The sequence below is a fragment of the Mizuhopecten yessoensis genome, unplaced genomic scaffold (genome assembly GCF_002113885.1).
Source record: "Mizuhopecten yessoensis strain PY_sf001 unplaced genomic scaffold, ASM211388v2 scaffold10841, whole genome shotgun sequence".
NCBI classification, from domain to species: Eukaryota; Metazoa; Mollusca; class Bivalvia; order Pectinida; family Pectinidae; genus Mizuhopecten; species Mizuhopecten yessoensis.
The window spans coordinates 48836-70661 of record NW_018408748.1 but is presented as its reverse complement, the minus strand read 5'-3'; the positions used below and the strand labels follow the sequence as shown (position 1 = coordinate 70661).

The 21826-nt window shown below is 37.0% G+C and overlaps 1 protein-coding gene across 1 annotated transcript in view; it reads right to left on the bottom strand.

The window, feature by feature from the left end:
- Positions 1-19900, bottom strand: part of LOC110462883 (sex-determining region Y protein-like) — a 22553-nt gene extending 2653 nt beyond the window's left edge. The window contains exon 1 of the mRNA XM_021517119.1: positions 19863-19900. Coding sequence (XP_021372794.1) covers positions 19863-19900 — 38 coding nt within the window. The remainder of the gene's footprint in view (positions 1-19862) is intronic.
- Between the last annotated feature and the right edge of the window lie 1926 nt (positions 19901-21826).

Below are 21826 nucleotides of genomic sequence, written 5' to 3'. Positions count from 1 at the left end.
ACAGAGGAGAGTAATAACTCCAAAGTCATATGACAAACACATGTAGTGAGAGAAACACAATTGGCAGTGTAGCAACAGAGGAGAGTAATAACTCCAAAGTCATATGACAAACACATGTAGTGAGAGAAAAGATGGACAGCGGTGTAGCAGCAGGAAAGAGGAACATTTCATAAGTCATATGACGGCATATGTCGAGAGTGAAACATTTAAAAGGGTATCACTATGGTAGAGTAATAACATAGGTCATATAACCTGCTTTAACTATCATCTTAAGAGTACTCAAAATGATAAAATCATGCTGACCTGTCTATAAAGACCAACCTGTTTATTTCAGCTGATTTTTACCTCTTTCTTCAAATATGAAAGTTATCCAGCAATCCAGACAGTAACAAACGCTCCAATTGCAATTTGAAAGTTTTCACTCTTTTCGGTATTGTCAAACAATTAAGAGGTTCTAGAAACGAAATCGAAAGGTTTAAAATCTCTAAGGTTTAGTCACCTGATTAAGGAAACATAACCAGAAGATATATTTGTTATTTACTGTCCTAAACACTTATTATTGAATTATGTTATACCTTTATATACAGGTAATAATGGACAAAATCTAAACTAGATCGACCCGATTTATTTATCCGTTAAATTTGTTTTAATTAATATCATTTATATGAAATTTTACATGATCTATCAATTTAACACTCCGTGCCAATTCTATATCTAAGACACCTATAAATACATATCATGTGGCTTCATATATGAAATAAAATATTTAAAACATATTGGAATGTGTCGCTTTAATTTTGAGTCACTTAAACCAACAGCCCACGATGTGAAGCTTTATCAATAGTTAACATACATGTATAATGGCCAACATGAAATTAATCATTTCATTGATAATACAAAATAAAATTGATTAATCAACTTGCAAGTATGGACCAATTTGACAGACCGAACTGAGATTTTTTCTGATTTCTATAGAGGGGAGATATGATATTTGATCAGTTTCTATATATCAAAATGTACAGCTCTGAATATGTTATATGTATTATACAATATTTCAAAGGAATTAATTATGTTTTATTATGTTGATTCGTTAACATTACGAAAGCCCCCGTAGTAACAACATTATCATGAGAAACTAACTATTTTATGAATTCAAAATGATATCCATTCAAAAACTCAGTTTCTGTTGACTCTTTTCAAATAAGAATATTTCAAATTATAATATTTTAAATTTTAATATTACAAATTTTGATATTTCAAATTTTTAATATTCCAAATTTTAATCTAATGTTAATTTAAACACTAGATTACTGTTGTATCTTGCCAAAAATATTGAAAGTCAAAACAATCAATTTAACTCTACATTTGTATATATATAATAAAAAAATGAAAATAAGTCGTCAGAAAAACAAACAATTGTCAGTATAAGGGAGAGGGTTTGTCTTTTGATTCAGTTCTTTTAAGAAATCTTTGTTTGTGAATAGTAAACGTTTCGTATTTCTTTATGAATTTTAGTAGTTGTTAATGGAGATATTCACACAAGTGTAAAAACATTCTTAACATGCGATATTGAAAAAAGTGTTTATCTTTAAGTAACAGGAAATATTGATATATTTCCAATATTCTATAATGCTAAATTTTTCAGAGTAAACGTTCTTTTTTGATTGGTCAGTGAAAGTATACACACAATTGTGTTGTTTTCTGACTATGGAACATTTTAACATGCATAAACCAGAAACATTTTGTTTGTTTGTTTGTTTGTTTGTTGTTTTTGCTTTTGTATGGTATTAATTAGTTAAGTTTTCTTTTACCGATATACAATAAATATAAACAATGATCTGTACACTTCTGGTCCGTGTGAATAAATAAATGTCAGGTCAGTGTGATAACACTATATATGTTGAGTCAGTGTGACAACACTATACATATATCAGGTCAGTGAGACAACACTATACATATCAGGTCAGTGTGATGACACTATAAATGTCAGGTCGGTGTGATGACACTAGAAATATATCAGGTCCGTGAAACAACACTATAAATATCAGGTCAGTGTGACAACAATATAAATATCAGGTCAGTGTGACAACACTTTATATGTTGAGTCAGTATGACAACACTTTAAATATCAGGTCAGTGTGATAACCCTATAAATGTTGAGTCAGTGTGACAACACTATAAATAGCAGGTCAGTGTGACAACACTATAAATGTCAGGTCAGTGAGACAATACTATAAATGTCAGGTCAGTGTGACAACACTAAAAATGTCAGGTCAGTGAGACAACACTATAAATGTCAGGTCAGTGAAACAATACTATAAATGTCAGGTCAGTGTGACAACACTATAAATATCAGGTCAGTGAGACAGCACTATACATGTCAGGTCAGTGAGACAACACTATAAATATCAGTTCAGTGTGATAACACTATAAATGTCTGGTCAGTGAGACAACACTATAAATGACAGGTCAGTGTGACAACACTATAAATGTCAGGTTAGTGAGACAACACTATAAATGTCAGGTCAGTGAGATAACACAATACACTTATTAATGATTATTTTTATTTATGAAATATACAAATATGAAATCAAACTTGCTTTACAGAAACATACATTATAACCACTTAGATAAGCTATCATATATGTATTACTCATAACAATGGACGACAGACACGTACCCTAACGTGATATGCGTATTGTGTACTTACGAACATAACCTAATTCATCGTACGAACCCTAGTATACACATACTTTTCTAAATATGATATTCTTGTGTAATTACCTAATTTAACACAAACCTTCCCTTACATGATATACCTGTAGTATAATTACCTAGTACAGCCGTGTATTCACAAGGAGACTTATTTGTATCGTTGAATAGCGTACTTGTTGGATTATTATCCGATATTACAACCCAAGGTAATTAATTTGCACCTGCGTGGCCCATATTCAAATACATGTAAATAACCAGTTTGCATATTCAACGATATTCATATTACTGCCAAAATTTGTCAGTATCAATAGCTAAGTGAAATATATTGATGAGTATTGCCCTGAGATATGACCTTCACAATAGTCAGACCTATTTAAACGTTTCAAAACCCATTGTACCCATACATCAATACACTTGACAAAGTAAGATGTGCGCCTAATTTGCATCTAAATCCATGGAGTATTTTAAGGTTATTTTAGTCAAATTAGTGCATTTTTATACACTTATGATATACACCGGTTGAACCTCGGCATTGCATTTGAAAGAAGAGAGATGTCTGCTTAATTTCCTTCAAATCACAATAGCGGGTAACATTTCTCCCAAAATATTTGCATTGGCACATTGAATCATTCAGATTTGTCGAACTATCAATGACCTGAATGCTAATGGATCATATATACAGTACCCATTGACCTCTACATGTCGAGGACTTGCCAAATTTCGAACCTCGCTCGGGTACCGAATAAATGAACGCGCTTGTGATTAAGTCTATCGAGAGATGCATATTGACATATGTTAACATTTTGCCCGCTTCTTAAATGTATGAAAAATACAAATTCTGACTACATTTTGTAAGATGTTTTACTCTAGCGTGTTGATGGTGACGTCATTATCGTTATCGATATAATGACGTCACAATTGTAACGTGTGAAATACCTGCCGCAGTGTACGCTTGTCGGCATTTCCATGTATCGAGCCACTTTCTCCTATAATTATATTCACGATATTCGTATTTAAAATAAAATTATAACACAGGAACTTCCTCATTAAATACACACTACAACAATGTTTCGAAAATATCACAGTTAAAGTTGGATGACAAAAATGCCGAAGTTAGAAAAGTGTTGCACCCAATAAATATAAGCGGAACAATTGTCTTACATGTACTTACATGTGAGCGTTTCTAGCTTTGTGGACATAACCCTCGCTAAATAGTTAAGCAACGTTAAGCGTGCTTAGTTCCTGGATGGGTGCCCACTTGCACGTTACAAAAGTTTGAGATAATATTGGTCAATGATAGGGGTCAATTTTGAGCCCTTATTATAAGTTCAGTGATTCGGAAACAGTATAAAGACGGAGAGCTTTTCGCAAACCATGTTCATCAAAAGTTTTCTAGATTTATGATGTACTTACCAAGTATACACAAAGGTGTACATTTGCACCGTACTTTTTATTTATAGTGACTATTTTACGTTACAAAGTGTGTAGCACTGCTGGTAGACTTTCAGTTCCGGCGGTTGGCCGAATACTTGTAACCGAAATACATTTAAGTATGGCTTGGTGGTCGGGTGGCGCTGTGAACAATACTATCACCTTTCACCAAGGCGGCCTGGGTTCGATTCCCCGATCGGATGTGAAAACGTATGGGGTCACATGCCTGTTCACATAGGTTCTCTTCGGGTACTCCGGTTTCCCTCCCACATTAAGTCGCTATCAGACGCAAACATCCGGTCGAACTGGAGTCATTAATTTTAAGTTGAAATAAATTAAATTGATATTTCAAAAATATTTTAGAATGGTTTACATATAATTCTAGTTTAATAATTATCAGATGTAGCCAAAACGTTGTACATTTGAAACGTTTTGCATCATTTAATATTCATCTGTTCCTCTTTATGTTATATTTCTACATGTATATATATTTTGAAATGCTTCGGGTAATGATTTGCATTCGTTTGACCTGAGACAAAGTATGAACTGCCGAGCCTTCAATGGCGGAAATGACCGTATAGTGTAGTAGATTGTTTTTTCTTTTTTTCTGTGTCGATATAATCAACTTATAACCGGGTGCTTCCTTACTTCTCTTTTATACTGACTGATTTATTCCTGGGGTGACGAAGCCATTTGATAATGAGATCTCAGAGCGGTATACGATGTATGCATCTTCAGATCATCGACATCTCTCGAGATATACATTGTACGTTAATGTTTTATTTACACAAATTTCAATAGTGTATATTGAGCATATCTGTAATTGTCCATTTTATAAATTGACATCTTCACAAAAACTACGTTTGAATACATTATTTGCGAAAAATTCCTCTCAGGGGATTTATCAGTTATATCTGTTTCATCTAAGATATTTATACTCTTAATGTCCGTAAATGATAAGCAAATATAACTCCTTAGCTTCAAATATTGCACACATTTTATTAAACAGAATATCAAATCATGACGAATTTCAAGATCTGTTCCCCCCACCCTCCCCGAGACAAAATATTCTGGAATATTGAGTTTTCAACATATACACGAATATAATATATGTATAGTGTATCTGAGTCTAAATTTTCACGATATTTTGCAGATTTTATTAAACTTGAAAGATATAATAAATCGAATGTTATTATTCTGGTTGAGGGATTCAATTGAACGTCGATATATTTTTGAATATATTTTTGAAATAAAATATCGACGAAAGCATATTTTCAAGAATGATTTTAATTTGTGCACCGAAACTACCCTTCCAGCTCCCAAGGTGCCCTGTCACGCTCCCAAAGATTAATGGTGACCTGTATCAGTACGAGTTTACCGTCATTGACGGAAGATATCCGATATTTACCATGTCCAAATCTGCATAATAGCCACATAAAAGGTCTGAATAGACCATTAGGCTAATATGTCAACCGCACAGATTATATAGCATCAGCGTACAGGAACAAGTATCTCGCTTTTTATATCGGAGACGTTTACAATAATTGTTAAACTAGAGATTTTATCAAATAATTTCGAAAGATGTCATCCGGAACGGTGTCTTAAATGTCCGTGAATTAATTCGGATGTTCATGCTAGTTCTTTATCTGATTTAAAGTCGATCTACACTTGTGAAGGACGTTCGAGATTCAGAGATCTCTCGATTTATTGTTACCAGTTAATGTAGAGTAAGTGAATGAAAATTGGATTGATATATTAACCATTCTAGGTGGTGATAAAGATCGGATAGAAGTCAATACAACTCTTGTATGTATTTATAATGACAAGTAAACGATTCTTAACCTTTTCAGAACTCAGATACATCTATTCTTAGGAAGCAAATAGAATCTCCACCCACAAAGCTGTTCAGTGTCTATCATTCTGAAAATTTACAAAAGTCTTTATATCCTCATTCTGTTTACAATTCAAAATGTAATTAAAATTTTGAAGAAAACAAAATGCGATTTCGATAACGTGGAAAGATTGGCTGTATGAATTTCACCGATGTAAAGTTTTGCTTAGAGTGCATTAAAAAGAGATTCAACTCGGGTTCCGTTTGAGATTTTACATAATGTAAGTACTGTCATGTCAGTCCAGTCACCACTAATATTGTAGTGTCACTACCTCAGTCACCACTAATATGGTAGTGTCACTACCTCAGTCACCACTAATATGGTAGTGTCACTACCTCAGTCACCACTAATATGGTAGTGTCACTACCTCAGTCACCACTAATATGGTAGTGTCACTACCTCAGTCACCACTAATATGGTAGTGTCACTACCTCAGTCACCACTAATATGGTAGTGTCACTACCTCAGTCACCACTAATATGGTAGTGTCACTACCTCAGTCACCACTAATATGGTAGTGTCACTACCTCAGTCACCACTAATATGGTAGTGTCACTACCTCAGTCACCACTAATATGGTAGTGTCACTACCTCAGTCACCACTAATATGGTAGTGTCACTACCTCAGTCACCACTAATATGGTAGTGTCACTACCTCAGTCACCACTAATATGGTAGTGTCACTACCTCAGTCACCACTAATATGGTAGTGTCACTACCTCAGTCACCACTAATATGGTAGTGTCACTACCTCAGTCACCACTAATATGGTAGTGTCACTACCTCAGTCACCACTAATATGGTAGTGTCACTACCTCAGTCACCACTAATATGGTAGTGTCACTACCTCAGTCACCACTAATATGGTAGTGTCACTACCTCAGTCACCACTAATATGGTAGTGTCACTACCTCAGTCACCACTAATATGGTAGTGTCACTACCTCAGTCACCACTAATATGGTAGTGTCACTACCTCAGTCACCACTAATATGGTAGTGTCACTACCTCAGTCACCACTAATATGGTAGTGTCACTACCTCAGTCACCACTAATATGGTAGTGTCACTACCTCAGTCACCACTAATATGGTAGTGTCACTACCTCAGTCACCACTAATATGGTAGTGTCACTACCTCAGTCACCACTAATATGGTAGTGTCACTACCTCAGTCACCACTAATATGGTAGTGTCACTACCTCAGTCACCACTAATATGGTAGTGTCACTACCTCAGTCACCACTAATATGGTAGTGTCACTACCTCAGTCACCACTAATATGGTAGTGTCACTACCTCAGTCACCACTAATATGGTAGTGTCACTACCTCAGTCACCACTAATATGGTAGTGTCACTACCTCAGTCACCACTAATATGGTAGTGTCACTACCTCAGTCACCACTAATATGGTAGTGTCACTACCTCAGTCACCACTAATATGGTAGTGTCACTACCTCAGTCACCACTAATATGGTAGTGTCACTACCTCAGTCACCACTAATATGGTAGTGTCACTACCTCAGTCACCACTAATATGGTAGTGTCACTACCTCAGTCACCACTAATATGGTAGTGTCACTACCTCAGTCACCACTAATATGGTAGTGTCACTACCTCAGTCACCACTAATATGGTAGTGTCACTACCTCAGTCACCACTAATATGGTAGTGTCACTACCTCAGTCACCACTAATATGGTAGTGTCACTACCTCAGTCACCACTAATATGGTAGTGTCACTACCTCAGTCACCACTAATATGGTAGTGTCACTACCTCAGTCACCACTAATATGGTAGTGTCACTACCTCAGTCACCACTAATATGGTAGTGTCACTACCTCAGTCACCACTAATATGGTAGTGTCACTACCTCAGTCACCACTAATATGGTAGTGTCACTACCTCAGTCACCACTAATATGGTAGTGTCACTACCTCAGTCACCACTAATATGGTAGTGTCACTACCTCAGTCACCACTAATATGGTAGTGTCACTACCTCAGTCACCACTAATATGGTAGTGTCACTACCTCAGTCACCACTAATATGGTAGTGTCACTACCTCAGTCACCACTAATATGGTAGTGTCACTACCTCAGTCACCACTAATATGGTAGTGTCACTACCTCAGTCACCACTAATATGGTAGTGTCACTACCTCAGTCACCACTAATATGGTAGTGTCACTACCTCAGTCACCACTAATATGGTAGTGTCACTACCTCAGTCACCACTAATATGGTAGTGTCACTACCTCAGTCACCACTAATATGGTAGTGTCACTACCTCAGTCACCACTAATATGGTAGTGTCACTACCTCAGTCACCACTAATATGGTAGTGTCACTACCTCAGTCACCACTAATATGGTAGTGTCACTACCTCAGTCACCACTAATATGGTAGTGTCACTACCTCAGTCACCACTAATATGGTAGTGTCACTACCTCAGTCACCACTAATATGGTAGTGTCACTACCTCAGTCACCACTAATATGGTAGTGTCACTACCTCAGTCACCACTAATATGGTAGTGTCACTACCTCAGTCACCACTAATATGGTAGTGTCACTACCTCAGTCACCACTAATATGGTAGTGTCACTACCTCAGTCACCACTAATATGGTAGTGTCACTACCTCAGTCACCACTAATATGGTAGTGTCACTACCTCAGTCACCACTAATATGGTAGTGTCACTACCTCAGTCACCACTAATATGGTAGTGTCACTACCTCAGTCACCACTAATATGGTAGTGTCACTACCTCAGTCACCACTAATATGGTAGTGTCACTACCTCAGTCACCACTAATATGGTAGTGTCACTACCTCAGTCACCACTAATATGGTAGTGTCACTACCTCAGTCACCACTAATATGGTAGTGTCACTACCTCAGTCACCACTAATATGGTAGTGTCACTACCTCAGTCACCACTAATATGGTAGTGTCACTACCTCAGTCACCACTAATATGGTAGTGTCACTACCTCAGTCACCACTAATATGGTAGTGTCACTACCTCAGTCACCACTAATATGGTAGTGTCACTACCTCAGTCACCACTAATATGGTAGTGTCACTACCTCAGTCACCACTAATATGGTAGTGTCACTACCTCAGTCACCACTAATATGGTAGTGTCACTACCTCAGTCACCACTAATATGGTAGTGTCACTACCTCAGTCACCACTAATATGGTAGTGTCACTACCTCAGTCACCACTAATATGGTAGTGTCACTACCTCAGTCACCACTAATATGGTAGTGTCACTACCTCAGTCACCACTAATATGGTAGTGTCACTACCTCAGTCACCACTAATATGGTAGTGTCACTACCTCAGTCACCACTAATATGGTAGTGTCACTACCTCAGTCACCACTAATATGGTAGTGTCACTACCTCAGTCACCACTAATATGGTAGTGTCACTACCTCAGTCACCACTAATATGGTAGTGTCACTACCTCAGTCACCACTAATATGGTAGTGTCACTACCTCAGTCACCACTAATATGGTAGTGTCACTACCTCAGTCACCACTAATATGGTAGTGTCACTACCTCAGTCACCACTAATATGGTAGTGTCACTACCTCAGTCACCACTAATATGGTAGTGTCACTACCTCAGTCACCACTAATATGGTAGTGTCACTACCTCAGTCACCACTAATATGGTAGTGTCACTACCTCAGTCACCACTAATATGGTAGTGTCACTACCTCAGTCACCACTAATATGGTAGTGTCACTACCTCAGTCACCACTAATATGGTAGTGTCACTACCTCAGTCACCACTAATATGGTAGTGTCACTACCTCAGTCACCACTAATATGGTAGTGTCACTACCTCAGTCACCACTAATATGGTAGTGTCACTACCTCAGTCACCACTAATATGGTAGTGTCACTACCTCAGTCACCACTAATATGGTAGTGTCACTACCTCAGTCACCACTAATATGGTAGTGTCACTACCTCAGTCACCACTAATATGGTAGTGTCACTACCTCAGTCACCACTAATATGGTAGTGTCACTACCTCAGTCACCACTAATATGGTAGTGTCACTACCTCAGTCACCACTAATATGGTAGTGTCACTACCTCAGTCACCACTAATATGGTAGTGTCACTACCTCAGTCACCACTAATATGGTAGTGTCACTACCTCAGTCACCACTAATATGGTAGTGTCACTACCTCAGTCACCACTAATATGGTAGTGTCACTACCTCAGTCACCACTAATATGGTAGTGTCACTACCTCAGTCACCACTAATATGGTAGTGTCACTACCTCAGTCACCACTAATATGGTAGTGTCACTACCTCAGTCACCACTAATATGGTAGTGTCACTACCTCAGTCACCACTAATATGGTAGTGTCACTACCTCAGTCACCACTAATATGGTAGTGTCACTACCTCAGTCACCACTAATATGGTAGTGTCACTACCTCAGTCACCACTAATATGGTAGTGTCACTACCTCAGTCACCACTAATATGGTAGTGTCACTACCTCAGTCACCACTAATATGGTAGTGTCACTACCTCAGTCACCACTAATATGGTAGTGTCACTACCTCAGTCACCACTAATATGGTAGTGTCACTACCTCAGTCACCACTAATATGGTAGTGTCACTACCTCAGTCACCACTAATATGGTAGTGTCACTACCTCAGTCACCACTAATATGGTAGTGTCACTACCTCAGTCACCACTAATATGGTAGTGTCACTACCTCAGTCACCACTAATATGGTAGTGTCACTACCTCAGTCACCACTAATATGGTAGTGTCACTACCTCAGTCACCACTAATATGGTAGTGTCACTACCTCAGTCACCACTAATATGGTAGTGTCACTACCTCAGTCACCACTAATATGGTAGTGTCACTACCTCAGTCACCACTAATATGGTAGTGTCACTACCTCAGTCACCACTAATATGGTAGTGTCACTACCTCAGTCACCACTAATATGGTAGTGTCACTACCTCAGTCACCACTAATATGGTAGTGTCACTACCTCAGTCACCACTAATATGGTAGTGTCACTACCTCAGTCACCACTAATATGGTAGTGTCACTACCTCAGTCACCACTAATATGGTAGTGTCACTACCTCAGTCACCACTAATATGGTAGTGTCACTACCTCAGTCACCACTAATATGGTAGTGTCACTACCTCAGTCACCACTAATATGGTAGTGTCACTACCTCAGTCACCACTAATATGGTAGTGTCACTACCTCAGTCACCACTAATATGGTAGTGTCACTACCTCAGTCACCACTAATATGGTAGTGTCACTACCTCAGTCACCACTAATATGGTAGTGTCACTACCTCAGTCACCACTAATATGGTAGTGTCACTACCTCAGTCACCACTAATATGGTAGTGTCACTACCTCAGTCACCACTAATATGGTAGTGTCACTACCTCAGTCACCACTAATATGGTAGTGTCACTACCTCAGTCACCACTAATATGGTAGTGTCACTACCTCAGTCACCACTAATATGGTAGTGTCACTACCTCAGTCACCACTAATATGGTAGTGTCACTACCTCAGTCACCACTAATATGGTAGTGTCACTACCTCAGTCACCACTAATATGGTAGTGTCACTACCTCAGTCACCACTAATATGGTAGTGTCACTACCTCAGTCACCACTAATATGGTAGTGTCACTACCTCAGTCACCACTAATATGGTAGTGTCACTACCTCAGTCACCACTAATATGGTAGTGTCACTACCTCAGTCACCACTAATATGGTAGTGTCACTACCTCAGTCACCACTAATATGGTAGTGTCACTACCTCAGTCACCACTAATATGGTAGTGTCACTACCTCAGTCACCACTAATATGGTAGTGTCACTACCTCAGTCACCACTAATATGGTAGTGTCACTACCTCAGTCACCACTAATATGGTAGTGTCACTACCTCAGTCACCACTAATATGGTAGTGTCACTACCTCAGTCACCACTAATATGGTAGTGTCACTACCTCAGTCACCACTAATATGGTAGTGTCACTACCTCAGTCACCACTAATATGGTAGTGTCACTACCTCAGTCACCACTAATATGGTAGTGTCACTACCTCAGTCACCACTAATATGGTAGTGTCACTACCTCAGTCACCACTAATATGGTAGTGTCACTACCTCAGTCACCACTAATATGGTAGTGTCACTACCTCAGTCACCACTAATATGGTAGTGTCACTACCTCAGTCACCACTAATATGGTAGTGTCACTACCTCAGTCACCACTAATATGGTAGTGTCACTACCTCAGTCACCACTAATATGGTAGTGTCACTACCTCAGTCACCACTAATATGGTAGTGTCACTACCTCAGTCACCACTAATATGGTAGTGTCACTACCTCAGTCACCACTAATATGGTAGTGTCACTACCTCAGTCACCACTAATATGGTAGTGTCACTACCTCAGTCACCACTAATATGGTAGTGTCACTACCTCAGTCACCACTAATATGGTAGTGTCACTACCTCAGTCACCACTAATATGGTAGTGTCACTACCTCAGTCACCACTAATATGGTAGTGTCACTACCTCAGTCACCACTAATATGGTAGTGTCACTACCTCAGTCACCACTAATATGGTAGTGTCACTACCTCAGTCACCACTAATATGGTAGTGTCACTACCTCAGTCACCACTAATATGGTAGTGTCACTACCTCAGTCACCACTAATATGGTAGTGTCACTACCTCAGTCACCACTAATATGGTAGTGTCACTACCTCAGTCACCACTAATATGGTAGTGTCACTACCTCAGTCACCACTAATATGGTAGTGTCACTACCTCAGTCACCACTAATATGGTAGTGTCACTACCTCAGTCACCACTAATATGGTAGTGTCACTACCTCAGTCACCACTAATATGGTAGTGTCACTACCTCAGTCACCACTAATATGGTAGTGTCACTACCTCAGTCACCACTAATATGGTAGTGTCACTACCTCAGTCACCACTAATATGGTAGTGTCACTACCTCAGTCACCACTAATATGGTAGTGTCACTACCTCAGTCACCACTAATATGGTAGTGTCACTATCTCAGTCACCACTAATATGGTAGGGTCACTATCTCAGTCACCACTAATATGGTAGTGTCACTACCTCAGTCACCACTAATATGGTAGTGTCACTACCTCAGTCACCACTAATATGGTAGTGTCACTACCTCAGTCACCACTAATATGGTAGTGTCACTACCTCAGTCACCACTAATATGGTAGTGTCACTACCTCAGTCACCACTAATATGGTAGTGTCACTACCTCAGTCACCACTAATATGGTAGTGTCACTACCTCAGTCACCACTAATATGGTAGTGTCACTACCTCAGTCACCACTAATATGGTAGTGTCACTACCTCAGTCACCACTAATATGGTAGTGTCACTACCTCAGTCACCACTAATATGGTAGTGTCACTACCTCAGTCACCACTAATATGGTAGTGTCACTACCTCAGTCACCACTAATATGGTAGTGTCACTACCTCAGTCACCACTAATATGGTAGTGTCACTACCTCAGTCACCACTAATATGGTAGTGTCACTACCTCAGTCACCACTAATATGGTAGTGTCACTACCTCAGTCACCACTAATATGGTAGTGTCACTACCTCAGTCACCACTAATATGGTAGTGTCACTACCTCAGTCACCACTAATATGGTAGTGTCACTACCTCAGTCACCACTAATATGGTAGTGTCACTACCTCAGTCACCACTAATATGGTAGTGTCACTACCTCAGTCACCACTAATATGGTAGTGTCACTACCTCAGTCACCACTAATATGGTAGTGTCACTACCTCAGTCACCACTAATATGGTAGTGTCACTATCTCAGTCACCACTAATATGGTAGTGTCCATACCCAGACGACCTCTTTATTCTGGTTTTATCCAATTAACCTACTAGTGTTTAAAAGGACCGATTGACACGTACATGTATATATATGCAATAATGTCAGTATTCCAATAATATTTCTAGGATTCTAGGAATTAGACTTGGTAACAAAAAAAAAATATATTCTACATAGTCTTGTTGACCAAAATTGCAACAGTTCAACAATCTTCCTGTTGTACATGTATAGTAACTATTTGTATGAATTAACTTATAACTAGCTCCATGTTTAGTTAAACATTATTAACAATATCGCAATGGTTCTTACATGGTACAAAGGTACAAAGAGTAAAGGGTAAAATACAAATGCAAACTTTAAGCTTAGTGGTACATTTTCCCGAAGATAAAATGGTTTGCTGAAATAGTTTACCTTTCAGGCAAGTTTGAAATGTTTTGAGGCTTTAATATAACATGTCAGTTTTGTGCATATTTCTTATGAGCACTTTTAACACAAATCACAAACCAAACCGCGTTTTATAGATCTCAGATAGCGCTAACAGGTCTGTAGTTATAATTGTTTCAATCAATAAGAATCAACGACTAATGTATCGATAAACATTTTTTATATTTTTCATGAGCTGCCGTTATCTTTAATGTCGTATAATTCCAGATGTGGGATTATCTTAAAGGGTAAAACAAATGTTCGGAATGGTGAGACCAGGAATGTCGGAAGAAGGAGTGTCATCACTGAGGATTTCAGCGTGTTTTTGTTGATTATTTCCCATGTTGTTTACGATTTAGAAGACGACATGTACCAGACCTTCCACCCCCGAAGTCAGCTTACGGTAGAATGCTTGGAGCATCAATTAAGTCTGGAAGAGATAGCTTGTTCTGTGCGACGTGAATCATATGCTCTCAGACGTATTGATACACATCAACGAATTGTTTGTATTACCTATACTATAGTTCACAGGACATACCTGTTCTATGTCTCACGGAGTCGATTTGTCATCGCTTTTGTTTCAGTACATTTATTGATAAGATCTGATTATAAATCATACAATGGTGAGATCATGTTTTTATCAGAAACATTTAACGATGACATCGTGTATTTATGTTTCCTACCCCACGACTTACGTTTTTCACAGTAACTGAGGCCATATTTTTTTTTTGCGTAATACGTCACGTGATAACACCTATCGTGACGTAAAGACAATAAACATGAAGAAAAAAAGAGCGACGTTAAAAGCAAAGGTCACATAAAACATTGAGTTTGGCAAATATTTCCAAAAAACTATTTCGGTAAGGTTATAAAGGCATCATAAGTTCGATTTCATTCATATTAGATGGACGGAGCTCGTTCCGAAATTTTTGTTCAAGCAGGACCCACCATGCTGTAGTAACGAAATCTATACTAGTTTAAAAAATCTCATTCGAAACATATTTTATTCTAAAATTAGTATCCCAATGTTGATAATGCATACATGTTCTTATTTTCTACTGATTATGTATTTGTTATTTTGATACCGAGTTCTCTATGCATTTATCTTAATAAACAAACAAACAAAATCAGTACACAGAAGATGTTTGCAATTTTCTGATGCAATGTGTATCCTTTTACAAATAACAAACCATACCGTCTTAAAAATGCTAATGCTACTAGGCTAGGCTATGTTCTAGATACTTACAAATCATTTCTCGTGTATCAAAGAATGTGATAATATTACGTTAAAACTGTTTTTGTGTAGTTACTTGTTCATGTATGTAAAACAATGGCAAAATCCTGCAGGTGAAAAATACTTGTTCAATGCATTTCAAAATCTGATTTCTGGTCTAAGTTGTAAGTCACGTGGAAAATAATTACTTATTAAAACTAAATTATATGTATAATGTACGTTTAATATTTGTGTCTTTAAAGCATGGAAAGGAATAGCATATAACGTCAGCAAGATGGGAGGAAGAAAAACACCAACTAAATCCGATTTAGTCTGACATATTAATGGACCGTACGAGAGGCGGGCAAGCATTGAAGTTATCTGACTAATTATCCCCCTTTGGTGGTTTTTGATGTCCGGAGGAAGGAAATTAGTCAAATTCTATCACAAAGCGTAAAACTAGTGCGATAAAGCGGTCATAAATGTAAATTCCTACTCCTAACTAATTAAAGTTGTGTCGGTCACGTGGCCCCAGGTAACGTTGAATACCTGGGAAATACACAATCTCTGTGTTCAGTAAGTCTACACCCGCAGGAACTGCAAACCTGGGCATGCGCTGACGCGTCCTTTTGTGCATAGTTCACACGCCTTGTCACCGTCAATAACCTATAATTGTCTTTCAAACCGCAATTCAATTTCGATCTCCATTGACCGGGTAGCATTTGAGATAAAGAAAAAACAACTCTTATTGATGATATATTATTTTAAATTGTTTAACATATATCATTTGTGTTAGAATTAAGTGCTGAGATTTTATTTCACCAAATAAGATGTAATATGATATATTTTCCAAAATTGACAAAAATGAGGTATATAGACATTGACGTATATCATACTAGCTTTCTGCTCCTTTCCACTGCTGTGTAAGTTCTAAATTTAGCAATAATTGCATATTACATATTTTATATCAATACTTTTTAATTTAGTTTTTGTTTTCATTTGTTTTTTTTTCTCAAAGCAAACTGTGAATCGTATTTGTGGTATAAACTAACTTTCAGTTAGTACTGTTCGGCGGCTTAGGTCTAAGATAGTTGGATAACAGACCTAATACATATAACAAGGTAAAGGCAGGCTTTATAGGTATATGCTTAAAATACAAAACAACATCGGCATGGGATTTACTTTTAATGGAAGATAAGTTTCAATTGTCCGGAGCATATTGCCCAACCTCTTGTTTTTATAGGGAGTATATGGTGTCTTTCGTTTTGTTTTGATGTCCCTTGCGTTTTTTTGTCGTTGTTGTCTCCCGATTCAAATTTAAATTAACTTATAAATGTTTTTCTATCCAAATGAAATAATGAAAATATACCTAGTAAATTGTAGCAATACATTGCCAGGTGACTTTTTAAGGAGACGAACTATATTTTAAACATTGCTGCAGATTCTGGTATTGACACATAGCATCTTGTTGTGATGATATTTTAAGCGATTTTGTTTCATTCGTTTCTCCTGTGGATTTCGTTATTTCTGGTCACATTGGAAGTTATATAATTATATTAATTGTTTGGTTTGGTTTGTTTGTGTTTTACGTCCTATTAACATCTATGGTAATTTATGGACGTGTCAGGTTTTGGTGGTGGAGGAAATCCAGAGTTCCCGAAGAAAAACCAGGATTGTACCCTTATTCTTATTACAATAAATTATCATATATATTTCGGGTAATTTAGTATTACACGTATAACGATTGATGTATTTTGGATATAGTTTATACTGACAATAGTTTACTGATGATGTTAAAACCATGAATATGACTATTACAAATATCAAAGTTTGACATTGTACTTTATACACAAACATTGCACGTATTAAACGTGTCGCAAAGTTTCAAGACCGACTGGTCCCTTTGTCAAACTATGACGGCCTTGAAACGTTGCGACACGTTTAATACGCACAGTGTTTGTGTATAAAGTAAAACTTTGATATTAAATATTTCCAAACTTGTAAATCTTATCGAAGAAAATGACTATTAGAACTTTAGCATTATGTATATCATTTGTATATTTTGAGGCTTCCGGTTGATAAACCAATATTTAAAATAAATTATGAACCTTTCATATTGACTTTGTGTTCTTACAAACTCAGAAATTTCATCATTTGGTTTCATTAGATTTTGTATTATGAGTGTCCGAGACAAAAAATTATAACAGCCTGATTGTTCAATATTTGTTTTTATTAATTGTTATATTTCCTCTGAAACTTTTGCCTCATTATCGACTTTTGCTAAAAAAAATCAAAAGTGTGATAGGTTATTTATATATATATATATATATATATATAAATAACCTATCACACTTTTGATTTTTTTAAGTGTGATAGGTTATTTATATAAAATATAAAAAAAAATCATGTACGAACTTCTTTTTTTCACTGAACTATATATTTATATATAAATAACCTATCACACTTTTGATTTTTTTAGCAAAAATCGAATATAGATATATGGAAACACTCAAATTGTCTCTTTAATAAGTTTTGTTTATACTATATCCATAAATGTTACTGCATTGCAATCATAAGGGCATATAGACTTCCCGCATAAGCTTATTATTTATCTACAGAAAGACTGAATCCATGAGGAATGTCTCTTGAACAAATAGAAGGCTTAGCTTGGTGAATAGGAGCTAATGAGTCTAAACCTTCCACACACAAGGACTGGCATGTTAGTATGCACTGGCGAACCGTGATAATTGGTTTTATAATGCATAAACAAGGTCCACTTCTTTCAGCGTTCTGACACGGTCATTAAAATGTTGTTGGTCACGGTGGGGTTGTTCCCTGTATATCAGTAGGCCCCCTACCACTACAGCTTGCTCCTTCTTTTCGCTCTCTTTCTCTACCCCCTCCTCAGTGACGTGTATTGTTGGTGTGGGGTGACAGACATCACTATACCGTGTAATTGGCATTGGTAGACACTCTAACAGCTGGACACGCGAGCATGCACGTGTAAAACATGTTGAAATATAAGGTTTTACAACATTGCTTTTATTGGGACATCACTTGTTGTTTGAAATCTTATTTGGCAATTCTGAAGATTTTTCAGCATTTTCATTTGTAGTTCGTGCTGCAATGTAGTTACCCTGTACTTGGAATTTATTATTTGACTGTTTACATGAAACACTATTTTAGATATAAATGATCCAAAATTGTTAAAGTCAATATATAGGCACCTTTTCCTGCTGAGTTGTATTATTTTTTAAACATTTGACATGAATTCCTTATTAATTTCACAAGTAAGGAGTCCTACACAGACCAATTGGCAATGTGGTGTCGTTAATATCTACTTCATTTGGCATTGTACATTGACTTAATAGTTATTTAAAAGTTGTTTTTATGCATGTTTCTGAGGGTTATTTAATGGCCCTGTCAGAAACATTTAATATCACATGATGTTCAGAATATTTATTGAATTTCATAAACAGCGAATGCTTTCCTAGTACATTTCCTTAATATCAATGTTCACCTTGCTAAACACTGTAGCTGAAGTTTTAAAACATTAAACTGATTTGAACTGTTATAATTTTGTTCAATTTAAGTATTTACAGATCGCATCAATGCCATTGGCCTCATTGAGATATCAACATTTGGTTATTTTGCTCACTCTTGAAAAAAGCGTCTTCGAGGGTATCCGTATAATTGAAATATTATCAATAAACAAACAGTCATATTATTTTTCCTTTTTTTTCGATATAAAATGCCGTATGAAATTAATAATTTAAAGCAAAACATTCAAACTACCCATGCGTATTTTCACCTTGAAGAACACATGACGATACAATTAGAAAGCCACGTGAAAGGTTTAAGGGGAGCAATAAATTATGGCTTCGTCCATTACATCATGAGTTTTACACACATCCGGGCAGTGACAAATCACCGCGACTTAAGACAAATATTTATGTTACGTCAACGGTAGCTGGGAAAAATTAGCCGGCATGTTATCGGGTGGGATCTGTTTGTCTTACCGCAGAGATTTTACCGATAGCCGAGTGGTAAATAGCGAAGTGCTTTGAAGGAGGCGAGCACCCATACTTCAAATGTAACGAGAGTCTTCTGGACAATGGAAACACGAGCACGACTCTTAACCTCGGTGTTCATAAAGATATAAGTTTACTTTTGCTGTCATACCTTACCTCGAAACATTAGAGGAAACATTTGGAAGTCGGTTGTATGCATTGTTTAACGATATGCATACTCTTGAAGGAGATCGAGCAGAAGATAGGTTTCCGCCATGTTTAACCTTCGAGCTTCCGGCTCATTTTTTGTTGCTTGTTTTGGTGTTAAATTTGAAACTCGTGTTGCATTGACTCATTCCCGCTCATAGTTTTGGTTGACTTTCAATTGAAAAATCAATATACTGTAAAACTGAATATTACCGAAAATGAATTTAAAAGAACCTTCCAAAATAACGAACCAAACGTTTGTTCAAACCAAACACGACGTACATGTAGGCTTTGAATTTGAGTAAAATTCGTAAAATATTGAACGTCCCAATTACTGCAAACGGAATGTGGGTAGTAATGTTGTATTTTATGCATTTTCATGTGCAAAAATATTTCACATAGAAATATTGAGGGTCCTTGTGTATCGACATGCTGATAAGAGTCCACTCAAGCGTATATCTCGTTCATTCTGTGTTGTTTTCACACGTTAACCGCAATAAAGCTTATGAAATGCGAAAGGAAACCGAATTTCCGTTTACATGTTTTCATGTCCTGTTAGAGTTGGAAATCCCCTTTCCTCTTCAAACGGAAACAAAACTCCATTTTGTCTATTTCTTGATAGCATTCTCAAATTTCTAATAACACCGGTAGCATTCACTCAGAAATTTTCTGATGCCGTGTAATAACGGAAAGGTATTCACGGGTAGCAATTTATTGATCATACCCCGAGACAAATACCCTGCCGCTGTGGATGTCACGTGATACAATCAAAACTTTCTAGACTGTTACAGGTAAAGCATTTTTTACGACAGCGTCACTTTCGAGAGTTAACACGATGATTGGCTAACTAAGAAAAAAACTATATTGTTTATATAAAGCTAGATTCGTGAATTTAACCCAATATGAAGCGGCATTCATTTATTTGTAATATTGTGAAACAATAACACAGCGAGAAGCGCAATAAGTTTGAAGAACAAGTTTTGTAGATATATATACATATATATATAAACGGTATTTTGTTGCAAGGGATGTATTAAATCATATGTACATTCTCTTTGACACACTTGCTTTCGCCTAGGACAAACAGGCGATTCTAACCCTGGGTCGAACAGTTCAAAATCTATCAGATGATATTGATGTCCTGTGACCAAAATTTATAATTTCTTTCAACTGTGCCGGCGAATTTAGCATAGGTCGATAGTATTAAGAAAGCGTAAAGACAGGAAAAAACTAAAATAAGGAAATATACAAAACACAGCAAACCCAAATCTTCAATTCCACAAAGGTCTCGTAATGACCTTGATCCCTGGTTTGATAAATACCATCTACTACTGGTCCTCCTGTTTCAGACGTGGTCTATCAGCATCTAAACCTCATTACTAGCGATATCGGGGAAATAATTTGATACAAAGTCTTCTTATCGGTTATTTATATGCCAGAAACAAGTAGTCGATAGGACCACATAAAACGTCTGCGGGAAATTAAACGGTGACAAATTACATTGGATGGTTGTGATGATACGGCATGCGCGATTCGATTGACAGAACAGCTATACAGCGTCACGTGCCCACGTGCAGCAGTTTAGAGAAGTGGGGATGCAGAAACTAGAATCAAGAGAGAGCAAATCTCAAAATAAACTTTCATGAAGCAAGAAAACGATATTTTTTCACTTATTTTGTAATTTGTAGTTAAGTATTTCTTGTTTCTTTAGTAATGTAATTTCACATAAAGAAACCAAGAAAAATCATTTTGAATGTATAATGATAGGAAGATCTGTACATTTACTAATTGATATAAATAATGATTTCTATATGATTCCATATCTATTTAAGGGGAATGTAATAATGTTTACGTCATCAGATGATCACCATTACGCCATAAGGTTATTTTCAGTCAAACGCCATTTGGTGATCACTTTTACGTGTTTTTTTTTTTGCAACTCGCTTTAAAAATCGAAAATATCAATTCCAAATTTAATGATCTCGCTAACACATAT